The 13,078-nt window shown below is 39.9% G+C and overlaps 1 protein-coding gene across 1 annotated transcript in view; it reads right to left on the reverse strand.

Moving 5' to 3' along the window:
- Positions 1–38: 38 nt before the first annotated feature.
- sptb (spectrin, beta, erythrocytic) overlaps positions 39–13,078 on the reverse strand; it is a 43,284-nt gene continuing 30,244 nt past the window's right edge. The window contains exons 24-37 of the mRNA XM_031736943.2: positions 12,798–12,928; positions 12,364–12,568; positions 11,603–11,826; positions 11,154–11,304; positions 9,707–9,951; positions 8,480–8,618; positions 8,036–8,120; positions 7,474–7,670; positions 7,286–7,368; positions 6,836–6,899; positions 6,429–6,679; positions 5,592–5,765; positions 3,495–3,537; positions 39–3,000 (exon numbers count right to left, since the gene is read on the reverse strand). Coding sequence (XP_031592803.1) covers positions 2,809–3,000; positions 3,495–3,537; positions 5,592–5,765; positions 6,429–6,679; positions 6,836–6,899; positions 7,286–7,368; positions 7,474–7,670; positions 8,036–8,120; positions 8,480–8,618; positions 9,707–9,951; positions 11,154–11,304; positions 11,603–11,826; positions 12,364–12,568; positions 12,798–12,928 — 2,184 coding nt within the window. The 3' untranslated portion in view covers positions 39–2,808. The remainder of the gene's footprint in view (positions 3,001–3,494; positions 3,538–5,591; positions 5,766–6,428; positions 6,680–6,835; positions 6,900–7,285; positions 7,369–7,473; positions 7,671–8,035; positions 8,121–8,479; positions 8,619–9,706; positions 9,952–11,153; positions 11,305–11,602; positions 11,827–12,363; positions 12,569–12,797; positions 12,929–13,078) is intronic.

Here is a 13,078-nt window from a genome sequence, read left to right on the forward strand (position 1 = left end):
TTAAAAAAAAAAAAAAAAAAACCCAAAACAAGCTTGTATAGTATCATAATTTTAATTTAACTTTATTTCAAAATGTTTTTTGGGGGGTTTTTTTTGTTTTGTTTTTTTTTCTTTTTGTAGGGTCAACATTTTTGGATATTTTACATACCTGGAAAGTACAAAATGCAATTTTAAAAACCACTAAACAGAAAAGGCAGGTAGGGAAGGTGTGAAGGAATAACAGTGTGGATGAAGGTGACAAAGTCTGAAGTGTCAATCTGTAGATATATCGACCAACAAAAAGCATAGTGAATCTGTGGGATGCAAGTCTCAAAACATTTTGAGGTGCTAAAAAATTTGAGTATCATGGACACGATGTTCTGCTGGCACAAGGCGCACAGAAGCTTCTGTAGTTTGTGTTCATACAGCCACAAGAAGATCATGGCTTAACAATTGCTTTAATCTGTAGACAGAGATGCTACCATGTTTCCTAGAAAACACTTGAGCTGAACATTTATCCTCCTACATTTGACTTCCATCGCTTCAGTGAGGTCACTTGAGTTGGATCATAATTCGGGGACAAGGCAAAACGGCAGTGAGACTGACAGAGTCCCCATCCTGGCATCAAAGTGTAAATGCAGATCCATGTACTGTACATACTTTTAATTAAAATGCTGATTTCTGTAATGGCTTTATTGTTGGAAATTCCCATATGAACTTATTTCCACTCCTTACATTCATATTAAAAACACATTCCTTCAGCTCCGTATGGCTACTGTACGATCCTCACCTTGGTTGGGGAGCATGCCTGGTCCTGTGGTGTGGAAAAGCAGGAAAGACTCATGCAACCCTTTGCTTTTCTAGACTTTGGCTAGTTCTATAAAACTTCAAATAATGACGCAGGCTTTTGTAAACTGCTTTTGTGAATAACAGCACCTGGTTTAAATTCTAGTCCATTCTGATGCTAACATTTTGTCGTCTTTTAGCATTTCTATTTGTGTAATGAATAAAATCCAACTTGCAAGACTAGAGGGGTGTTTCATAAAGCAAGGACTGCTGGTTGAAGGCTTTTTTGTTTTTGTTTTTTTAATAAATCAAGAGAGGTGTACATGGGCATGAACACATAACGGGGGTTCTGGGGCAAATACAGTACATGTAAAAAGCCCCTAACCTCCCATCATGTTGTCCTGCTGCATGGTCTTTTATTTTCATAGTTGTTTTGCACCTCTGTGTAGTCATTTAGCTCCTGTACTTTGTCTTTGATCGTGACCCAGTTGTCAGATTAAATACTTGGCTTGTGCTTTTTTTCTCTTTTTGACCCATATTTTTATTTAGCCTTATTTGGGTCAGCGTGTTTCTGTAATTAAAAAGTACAAACCTGAAGGCATTTATCCAGTATCATGTTTTTCCTTATACAAACCAAGTAGTAAAATTCAAAGATGGGGAATTCTGATTTATAAAAATAAATAAATTTGCTCTTTTATTTTGTTACAATGAAACTTCAACTGCACTTGAAGTTTTAGCTTTAACTGCACAAAGAAAAACAGTGCTCTCATTGGAACCCGTGAAGTCATAATTACAGGTAAAGACCTGCAAATGAACAGTTCAGTGTTGCAGATTTGATCCCTATTTTGTGTATCTGAGCTCATCACTGACCTACAACTCCATAACAAAAGCTGTCTTTTGTACATGGCAGTGATTGTGCTTATTTCTGCTTTTTTTTGTGCGTTTTAAAAGGGTAATTAAGATGATCTGTGACTGTAAATGCTATTAATTCTTGATGCATGTAAACCTGAATAACCACTGCTTATGAAGCACCCCTCAGATATTCCAACACTTTTTACGTGTGTCACTACAAGCCAAAGTTGAGACAAACAAGGCAGGTCAAGTTGGTCTTGTTTGAAGTTTTAAGAATATGACAATAGCACCATATCAAACTAATGTAAAGCATACTTCATGCATCTGTATATATATGTATATACGGTATATGTTGATGGATAGCTCTGAAATTTAAGTTTACACAAGTGTTAAATATATTTCAAGCTGACAGACATGAACACTGCCACAGTTCAGTTGAGAATAAACCTGAATGGGTCCTTATTCAAAACTGACACATTGTGGTGTCACATGACTGCTCGTGCGATGTCGGTAAGCAATTTAAAATCTCAAGTCAATCATTCACAGTGCATAGAGCATTTAGTTTGCATAACTGCAGATATACTTGGAGAGTGTGTGTGTATATACTGTACAGCACTATGCTGAGGTTTTCTCATCCCCAAATCTTACATGGCATTTACAAAGCTCTTTAAAAAAAAAAAGATTATTAAACTCTGGTTCTTTACGTAGCATTTAGTGCTCCAAATTCAAACAGCACAGTATTACAGTTCACAACCATTTGATAAGGCAGGTTATTAAAAGTACTTTTCAGTACTCTTGAGTCATGTTCATTACAGGCCTTCATATTATACATGGCTATACCTTACTGAAGCAAAAAAAAAAAAAAAAAAACTTCAGCTAAATTAACAAAATGAAAAGTTTTACAAACATTCTTTGGTTGTGTGTGAAGAGGAGCATTCCTGTGCTTTAATTTAATGCTTTGAATTTGGCATTTCTTAAAAAGAACAAAGAAAAACAGTGGACCATTGTAGTCATACACTGGCTTAAATACAGGCAAAAGAGTGTTGATTTTAACTACAATATTTATGGTAATTCTCACAAAATAATATAGAAAATCTAGTGACAAAAAGCATACTCTGATTGTACACATAATACTTTCTCTTCCCAGGTTGCCTAGACAACCCCCTCCTCCTGATGGCCTTCCCCTCTCTTTCACTTCTTCTTGGCAAAGCGGCTAAACTTCTTCTCCTTGTCTTTCTTGGCAGAGCTGGGCTCAGGGGGTGCAGCTGAGGAGGAGGGAGGGGGCAGGCTCTGGGCTTTGGCCCCCGAGGGCCCCGACGCCTCCTCTGCTGCCAGGGGCTGAACGGCCTTTTCCATGGCCTGGCTCCAACGCTGGAGCTCTTCCTGAAATTAAACACACACGCACACATCGCAGTGGCTTAGAAAGGGAAGTCCACCTCCAGAGGGGCAGTGAGTGTTTTGGTCTCCCACTCTATTAGCATAAACAAGCAGAGGTGGCCACGCTTTTAACAATGAAACTTGAAATGCTGGTGAGGTTAAATCGGGGTAATGTAGATAAAGACAAACTCACTGTCAGCATTCTTATTCTGCGAGGCTTAATGATTCCCGTAGGGTAAATTTCTCGCTAGCTGATAGTGATTCAGAAAGAAACACGAATAACCTCATTTATGTCAGATTCTACAACCTTGCCAAATTACTTAGACATGGACAGCAATGCTAAATGGAAACAGTTCAGAAAATTAAATGCAAATGCGTGACTGCTATCTGTAGCATTGCAACCTGTGATTACTGCTTTACATAGGGTCAGCCATTATATGAGATGCCTTTTGACCAGAATAAATCAAGTCCAGGAGAAAGTCCGATGTAATTCAACTCACCTCGTCTTTACACTGGAACAAAAATTCGCTGCCATCTCCAAGCCTGTAAAAGGTTAAAATTATATAAATATTAGAAGCACTGATGTTTTATATTAAAATCGCTAGAATGAAATCATGTTAACACCCAGACATTTCCCTGAAATGGGCAAATAACCGAAAAAGTCTTTTACTGCATGCAAAGTTTGGCCTGTCTGTGTATATCTTAACAACCACTAGATATCTGAGTGAAATTCATATTAGTAAAGCAAATGCATGCTCTTTATTGCACGTATGGTGCAATAAATAAATTGCCATTTTGTCAAAGGCGCTGGCAAAATTAAGATTATGCACCAGTTGTCCAACTTGCACCTGGTTTAGCCAATAATGATGAATAATTATTTATGGATGCTTGTAAAGGACACACTGGCTGACCTTGATGTTTTTTTTAGCTCTAGAGTTGATGCGAGGGGGGGATACTGTAATCCACACCATGATCTTTTACCAAACTTTAGCAATTACTTTCTAGTTTCTATCCTAACCCAGAAGCAAAAACAAAACAGTGAATTAAATCAACTGCTGCCTAATGGATGTCAAACTCCAAAGCCACCTCTTGATCCTTATAACACATGCTCTTCAATACTAGACTATTATTTCTCAACATCTAACAATGCCAGAGATTAATGTGGAACAGGGGCACATATGTCCCAAGGCATCAGTACTGAAGGCCACCTCGTGTGTATACAGAGAGCAGCAGTATTTGACGCCCTGAGATAAAAACATTCGTATTCAGAATTTGTTAATATCAGTGCAGTGTTTCCTGCCAACGACTACCGCACCACCCTAAAGCAGAATATATTAAATCCCATGTTTTACAGTTGCCAAGGTGCTTTTTTCATGCTCCTTTGATTCAAATAGGACTCAATCTTAAATTGATCTGCCTAGTTTATCCCTCTGAGGACTCTTCCATGTGAACCATGTTTGTGCATCAATGCTGTAGTGTGAAGCAGATTTGTAGTTTTTTTTTGTTTGTTTGTTTTTTTCTGGAAGTTTTCTTGGTCTCCCATATTTTTCATGTCTTCCACAGTTTGCCTTAACTATGATTTTCTTTTTTAATGGCGCTTTGGGTTTTGTAAATTGCAAGCTGAAAGTACATTGATGTATTAGCTGCTTTGTAGACATCAGCAGTCTTTGGTTTCAGAACTTCAGTCAGCTGCTTAGGACGACCCATGGCTGTTGAGTGATACCAAAACTGACCAAAGTCAGAGAATTTATCAAACTATGACAATTCCTTATGACAATTAATGTGTAACCAGTTAAGATCTGAGACCATTTTATCAAAAGCTGAGCAGTGCTTATATTCATTTGTAATTTGCATATAAATCTGTGTTGGCTGCTTGTTTTTTCCTTCATAAAAAATCAAGAGGCTGTGGTTGATTTTTAAAAACCAGAGAACCACACCAAGGTAAAAATTTGCTAAAGTAAACCTTCAGTGCTACAATCCATTCTGAGCAGAGAATTTAATTTATTCAACTAAATTCAACGTGTATTGATTAAGACTTGTATGTGTGAGGAATGTGAGTTTGCATTTAGCTTCTATCTCTTATCAGTTTAAAGGGAGTAGCTTTGGGAAATTTTTTTTTTTTTTTTGCTCCCTTTGCAAATCTTAAATGGTAATACCAACATCCATATAACGCTGTTAAATATAACACTGAAATCAGAAAGTGGTGAGTTTAGAAACAGCTTACCTATGTCCAAAGGTAAAGGAAGAAAATCCACTTTTTCGTATCTCTAAGTCTGATTGAATAACTCCCCATTTGAGTAATGGCTACTAAGCTGAAGAGGTTTTGGTGACAAAGGGCTATTTCTCAGCTGTAAATGGGACTGGGGGCTGAGGGGTGTATTCCCGATGTCTCTAGTAACTTCCAGTAAATGTAATGAAAATTCAGTCGGATTAATTTTTATAGCACCTTTTGCTTCTCAGAATAAAGAACTCTGGAGAATACAAGTACAAACCACCTTTTCTTGTAGCTCTTAATAAGTCAATTTAATACACTCTTATATAGTATATTTACCTTTCCGAATAACATGACTCAGGTGAACCTATGATGTAATTCTTACCGTAGTTTGGCGACATGCTTCTTTTTCTTGTAGTTGGTGAGGATCTCCCAGTTGGCGTTGGTGAGGGGCAGGGGATCCTCGCCATGATACGTCGTTCCGTGGCCAAAGCCTTTGGCATCCTTATAGACTGAGAGCTGACCGGGCTTTAGCACACAGTACAAGTTGTTCCATGACCTGACAGTGAAGAAGAGGCAAGAGCAGGAAAAAGAATGACTTTAACATCATTTCAGGTTAATTTCTGGCAATAACACGAAATGAATTTCATTTAATCCCCATTAAAGAGCAGCTACCTCACCACTCCATTGAGACTTCATTTTGTGAACATTAATTTTAAATAAGCACTTAGAACAACCCACTGTTTTGCAATATCTTTAAATAGGAGTAATAATATTTTCTTATAATGAAGTCCTGCAAGATCCCTGACAAAAAGCACTTTTATTGTAGGGCTACTTTTGGCGACTTGTTTATTGAAAAATTGATTTAAAGCAGAACTGATCCATACTTTGAGGTAAAGTATAGATCTCCTTTTGCTGTTTTAACAAGTTTCAAACTTACTCGAGTTGTTTTAATCCATCACAATGAACACAAATTGTGCTGAATGGTCGGTTTTTGTAACGCTTTTTTAGGTGTGGTGTGATTTCGAAAGCACTGTGCGGTCAGTAAAATAAGGAAAAGTCTCGATGTTCACCGTGACGGATGAACAAACATAAGCAAGTAATAATAGGCTCATAGATTTTCCCAACATAAAGAAAGGAAACAATGCCTGGAATAGTCAAAGGCATGATGTAAAGACCATATTAGAGGCAAACACAGTGCTGTGGTCCATTTGTTATCTACCTATTTGAAGCCTTTTTTCCTGAGCCCTCTACATCATGTTTGCGGCTCAACATGCCCTCCTGTAGCACAGGCTGGCCTCTGAGGGGGTCCGAGGGCATGGTGGCTGCTTTCTCTGGTTCCTTTGGGGTCACCACCGAGACAGAGGGCTCCAGCTCCAGGGAGGCACTCTCTCTCATTTCTGACTCTATGGGCACCGTCGAGTCACCGGCCGTCCCCTCCTGCAGACCCGAACTAGGCTCCGCTGCACCAGACTAAAGCAAAAATAAATAAATGAGTTCATGAGAAAGTGAACTTGTCTCCTTAGAGAAGAGATGAAAACTGATTTATTCATTGAGTCAGTATGCTGAAACAGAGTTGACAACATTATAAATACAGAAAGCTTGTGCTGATTGAGTGCGGTTACTAACCAGAGTCTGTTCCTCAGCAGTATAGAGCTGTGAAGATTCTTCCACAAAGCCTGTGTCTTCTCTCCTAAAGGAAACAGGGCAGCATGAGAGGACTTTTAAGAACAGCAGGTGTGGAAGTGTGTATGTGAAAGAAAGAGAGATCAAATGCGACTCATTAAAAGTCTGCAAAACATTGCATTTGGCTGCTAATACTTTTTTACTTTAGCCTCATGCTCTGCACAATTTAGGGTATTAATATAAATACTTTCATTTTTAAAAGACTAATTTCCTTTAACAGATGCTCACTGCAGTTTTTTATATTTCTCTCTGGGGCTTAACAACAGAAGGATTGACTTAAAACTACACTGACTTTATCACCAGACTTACACTTTGATGACACTGCTACCAATTAATACTATGCCCTCATGCATATAGAGTACGAACATGAAAGCCAGTGTGTTGTATGTTTACCTGCTTTCTTTATCTGAGCGTTGCCCATCTTTAATGAACTGCTCCACCTCCTGCTGCTGATGTCGCAGCTCCAACAACTCCAACTGCAACACAGTGGCGAACGAGGATCAGTAACCTGGCTAGCTGCAGGGTAAATGAGACGTGAAGTAATCAAATTACTGTAAACCACATGTAAGATTTTTGCACACCGTAGTGAGGCGTTCCAGTGCGGAAAAGCGTTCCTCCCAGGTGGCGGTGGATTTCTCGAAGGCCTCGTGCCTCTTGAGGAGCTTCTCAACCTCGTCCACGTTTTGACCCAGGTCCTTACTGGTCACGTAGGGCTCTTGAGCGATCAGCCACGCCTCCGCCACAGAAGCGTCTCGTGCAAACTGACAGACCTCCAGCACTAGACGCAATGAAGCCACATCATCATGAGAAGTTTACGATATAAAAGTTTCTTTTAGATGTGTTCATATTATGCTGCGATCCCTCACTTGTAAGGTGAATGTTATGACTGGGGGGTGCATTATGTGACAAATTGGGGCATTGTTGGAAGTAAGCAACTATTTTTGTATCCTTGTTTTTAATGGAGGCTTCTGATGAACAAAAGCCTGGGAGCTACTTTCTATGCATGAGCTTTCACATATTTTAACCATATGGCCTTTGGGATATAAGTACAGATTTTTTATTTTTTTTTAAAGAGATAATGTATGTAAAGGGTTAGGGTATATTTTCTGGGTTGAAGTATAAGATAAGTGTAGTATTACTCACAGAGCCGGAGCCAGTCCCATCTGTCATCCCACTTGAACATCATCTGCTTTCTTTTTTCCATCAGCTGCATCAGTTTCTCTTTGATCTGACACAAGTAGTATGGTCTCAGTTACATATCAGTATTATTAAACAACTCAGCCCCAAGACTGCCCATTATCCTCTAAGAATTAGTATTGTGGAGTAATTAACCAAATGTTAAATTCAGGCCGGGGTCAATTGCTCATTTAAATTCTTTTAGCTTTTCCATTTCTAATTAGTGTTTGCTCTATAGTCTCCCTGATGAATGTAAGATGAGTGGAATTTTTTATTTCACGGCAAACCAATTGGTTCCATTGAGCCAGACAAGAACAATCACTCCCAGAAAAGTAATTAAATCTAATGAAAGCAGCAATTTGAAGCCCAGCTGAGGATGAAAAGGAGCTGTCTTTGCTGTTGAAGGCTCACCTCAGCAGAGTCTCGGTGCTTGCGTGTCAGCAGGGCTTTGCCGAGGTCTACGCAGTCAGTGAATTTGGCTCCCCTGGCTTCAACCTCCGAGCGGATCCCCTGGTGGTACTTCTGCAGGAGCTCAACGGATGAGACGTCCCTAAAGCAGAGAAATGATGGATGTTAAGTGATAACAGGTAATGCATGAAGATTACCTACCTCTGTTGGTAACAACTGGAACTGCATTGTTGCAGTCGGCTCTGGCAGACTTACAGTGTTCTCTATTGCAGAATTATTATAGTCATGCTGAATATCTTTAGGAAGATGAATTGTGCCACATAAATAGGACAGAGCTATTATCTCTTGTGAACAAAGTGCCATTTATGACAAATTAAAGCTTTTCTTCTAAAATAAGACAATAAAATATATCTTGCCGAATATCTGAATATTCCTCATTAAGATGATTCATCCTAAAGCGAATTAATGTGCAACACAAACAAATCCATTTGGAGCAAATGAGTAAACAAAGTAAATGTAAAATGCAAATGTAAATAGTAGCAGAAATTGTTTTACAAATATATTAAGTGAAAGACATACTTCATAATCATTAACTAAATAGATATGTTATTAGTTAGTTGAAGCTGTTCTGTTCTTTTAATTCTGTTATTTAAAAAGGAAATACATGTGCAGAGATAAACCCCAGAAAAAAAGCTCCACTTCTTTCCCTTCACCTCCTACGGGGTGGCTGTAGCTCAGGTGGCAGAGCAGGTCAGCCACTAACCAGAAGGTCGGTGGTTCGATCCTTCAGCTGCCACAATCAGATTTTATCTCTTGTGTATACTTCATTTTCTTCAATTTCTATCTCAGTTTTCATTATTTCAGATATTGCAGGTAAATTTGATTATTAATTTATCTGAGTGTGCATCCCATATAGCAGCTGGATAGCGTAGTGGTAAGACTACATGCCTTTGGAGCGGGAGTCGTAGGTTCGATTCCCACCTGGGGTGTCTGTATCCAGTAGGTTCTCCTACATTCAGGGACAGCTAGAGATTGACGAGGTACAACACACATGCTACGGCAAGGGGGAGCCAGGACGCCAGGTCAGGGGGGAGATATCATCATCACCCCCCCTCAGGGAGTGTGTGTGTGTGTGTGTCTGTCTGTCTGTCTGTCTGTCTCTATCTGTTGAGTGTGAGAGGAACTCGAAGATACAGCACAGCTGTCCTCATCTGAATGAAGCTTGCTCACCTGGGCTTCTCCTGAGTCTCTATCTGCTGGATGATGCTCTCCATCCAGGCCATCAGGTCTCGCACCATGGTAAAGAAGCGGAACTTCTCTGCTGTGTCCACCAGCTCCGCCCTGCGTCCGTCACTGGCATCCAGCAGGCCCTTCCAGGCTTCCACCACCTCCCTCTCTGTAGTCTGAATATCATCTGCCTTTTCCCCTGCGTACTGGGCATGGAGCCGTGAAGCTGTTTCCTGGAACTGCTGAACCTGGAGGAAGGAGTACAAGTCAAATCATGGATTTTTTCTACGATGTGAGGAGAATCATGTCAGAGTTTTGTTTTTTTTGTATAAGTGTAAAACAGGGCTGGAGGGGATCTTTAATTGGTTGAATGATAAGATCACAAGATAAATGTGACTAGGGAACACTTATTTTTGCATTGCACTTCTCTGAAATATAAGATGAATATTTGCACAGTATGTTGAGGGTAATGCTGTGGCTTTTAACTTGGTCAATATTATAAATCCAAACATTCGTGCTATTAGAGCAGTTATTATTGAATTTTGAGAGGCCGTGACATTAGTTGCTACAGTGTGGTGTTAACGGGTTAGCAAACAGTTGCCTATTTACACATCTAACAGACGCGCAGCAGCATTTGCATTCATTTGAAGTTGTGTTTAGAAATCTGGAGAACGCAGGCAAAATATCCACTGCTTTTAGCTCTGTTTTTATCCTCCACCAACTCCCAGGGGGCAAAGTGCAGGGCTCTTTAAGCCAAATCCTCCACTATATTTATCAGTCTTTGTAACTTTGGATACTGTTTCCAAAGTTAGTGCTACTGAACCAAATAGAGGCCAAACTAAAACAGAAAGGCTTTCCTTATAAAATAAAATTATGTTTCTTTTTTCTCCTCGCTGTCTTGTTTATCAGAGAGCAGTTGCTGATGTCCTGCAGCCAGCATGAAACCTTTTAAAATCACAGCACGTCACTTTAAGGACATTACATGAATGAAGTCTATGAATTTTAAGCTTTTCACATTTCCCCTCCAATCTAGTGTCAAAAGTATCTTAAAATGCTGGGAGGCCCTTAGTTGTCTTCAAATTAAAATTAAGCAAAGGTGCAAAAGATTTGGCATCAAAAGGATACTGCTGAATGAGGCCATAGTTCTGAAACACCTTTCACGTTACATAGATCGGTCTGACACGCATAAATATTTTTATTCCTAGACCTTTAATTGTTATAGTCTCCTTCTTCCCTTTGCAATAAGTTGTGGGCAGGGATGACAAATTTAAGAATTACTTTTTGCACAGCCTTTTCATTGATTCTCACCTTTTGAGAAAACTCCTCACAGCTACCCAAACATTACAGCACTCTCTTCCCCCCTCTAGATATGAATCATCAAAGTTACCTTCTGGCCACTGCCTGCTGCGTTCCCACAGAGTAAAAGGCCTGATCCCTTTGTGTGTATTACCTGTTTGCCTAGAGTGGTGATGTCTCTCTCAAACGCGGCGTGCATTCTGTGGAAAGACTCTGCTTTGCTGAAGTCCTCACCCACATCTTCAGGCAGCTCTTTCTGCTTGTCGTGGATCTGAGCCACCAACTCCTTTCCATCATCAAAGTACCTTAAAGAAAACAGATTGATGTCTTTCTCTTCAGCTCTGTGTTTGTCATCCTACTCAAATATCAGATGTAGTCATCACGTTAAGTTTAATTCTTTGTGACGCTGTTATCGCATGCATATGTTTTCTGTTTTGATCCCTTTAGTCATGCCACAGTTTAATACTGCCTAAATCGATCTATATTCACTTATTTGGGCATGTGACATTACAGGATTAGACACGAAATCTTCTATTTATGTCCATTCAGATTACTGGACATCTTTCAGCCTGTGGAGCGGTATGTCAATACTGTTTTTCTTACTTGAGCAGTTCATAAGATGCTGTCAGGAGCTGGGCGCGAGTGTCGATGAGCTCCAGCAGATCAGCCCAGCTCTCATTGATGCCGTCCTTCCACTCCGCCAAGGTGGCCGCCTCACTGTGCCCGCCTTCGATCAGCTCGTCTATCGTCTGGTTGACCATGTCCACTCGCTCCTGACCCAGCATTCCCGTCTCCCGCGCAAAGTCTCTGAATTTATCCCTCAGAAGCTGAAGGAAAAAGATTGTTTTGTTTTTAAAAATTCAAAACAACACAATCAGAATTTATATGTGTTTAAGTGTTTGAATGACTTTAAATTTTCCACTTTGCCTAAAATCACTGAAAATGAAGTCAGTAAGAAGTAAGAATGAACAAAAACTTTGAAGCTGTGGCAAAAAAAAACCCAGTATGATCAAATATATTGCACAGCTTAATAAATCTTTAACTTGATCTTCAGATTTAAATAGTAATTCTCAAACCCTTTCACACAAGGCATGTGAAATACATTTTAAATCACTGTGAACACGTCCTTCTGTTTGGACTGAAATAGGTTAAAAAAAAAGGTTAGTACTTAAGCAGAAAAATTGGGGAAGACCACATGGAAGTGCGCTGCACTAATCTATCCCAGTGAGTGTAAAAACGTCCATCTGTGTCACTTGGACGAAAAAAAAACCACATTTCAGTAGCAACATTTTTCCCATTTTGTGGCCAGCCTGTCTCCCAGTTTCTCTCCCTCTATGTGCTATAATTGTTTGTATATAAAATACCGTGACGTGATCCAGGTCCTGGCCCATCTCCTGGGAGGATGCCACCACGTCCCTCTCTGAGATCCACTGCTCCAGGTCCTCCACCTCTCGGCTCAGTAGGAAGTGGTTGAATGTGAGGTCCAGTTTCTTCCTGCGGTCCTCTGCCAACTCCTTCAGGCCCGCATACTGCTTATCTACCTGGCTCTGTCGCCTGATGATCTCTTCACTGCAGAAAAGGTAAAGGGAGAGAGCAGAAGAAAATTAGATCTAGGGAAATAAGAGAAAATAGCTCACAGAGATTGAATTCAGGTTTACTCTAGATGAGGCATATGATTAAAATACCAATTTTGCATGGTTGTCAGTCTTATCACACTAAACCACAACTGACTGGAACAACATGAGTGAATTAGCATCCTGACTAAGAGTTCAAATGATTTCCTTCAGTGTGTACAAACCCATCAGGGTGCTCCTCTCCAAACATCTTTTGGGCACGGTCAGCCAGCTTCTGAATGGAGTCAGCATAATCATCAACCGCCTGCTTAAGGATCATTTGGCGTTTCAGCATCAGCATGGCGCTTTGTTCATCCTAGAGAGAGAAGGAAAAGAAGAGTATGTTATAGTACTCCAGATGAACTCTCAGTGGAGGCTGCCACTTATAAAAAGTGTGCCACCTTAATTAAAGAAAAGTCTAACCATGTAATTATGTTAATGGATGCAGAGCTGCTTGTTTTTTTAG

The sequence above is a fragment of the Oreochromis aureus genome, linkage group 19 (genome assembly GCF_013358895.1).
Source record: "Oreochromis aureus strain Israel breed Guangdong linkage group 19, ZZ_aureus, whole genome shotgun sequence".
In the NCBI taxonomy this organism is placed as follows: Eukaryota; Metazoa; Chordata; class Actinopteri; order Cichliformes; family Cichlidae; genus Oreochromis; species Oreochromis aureus.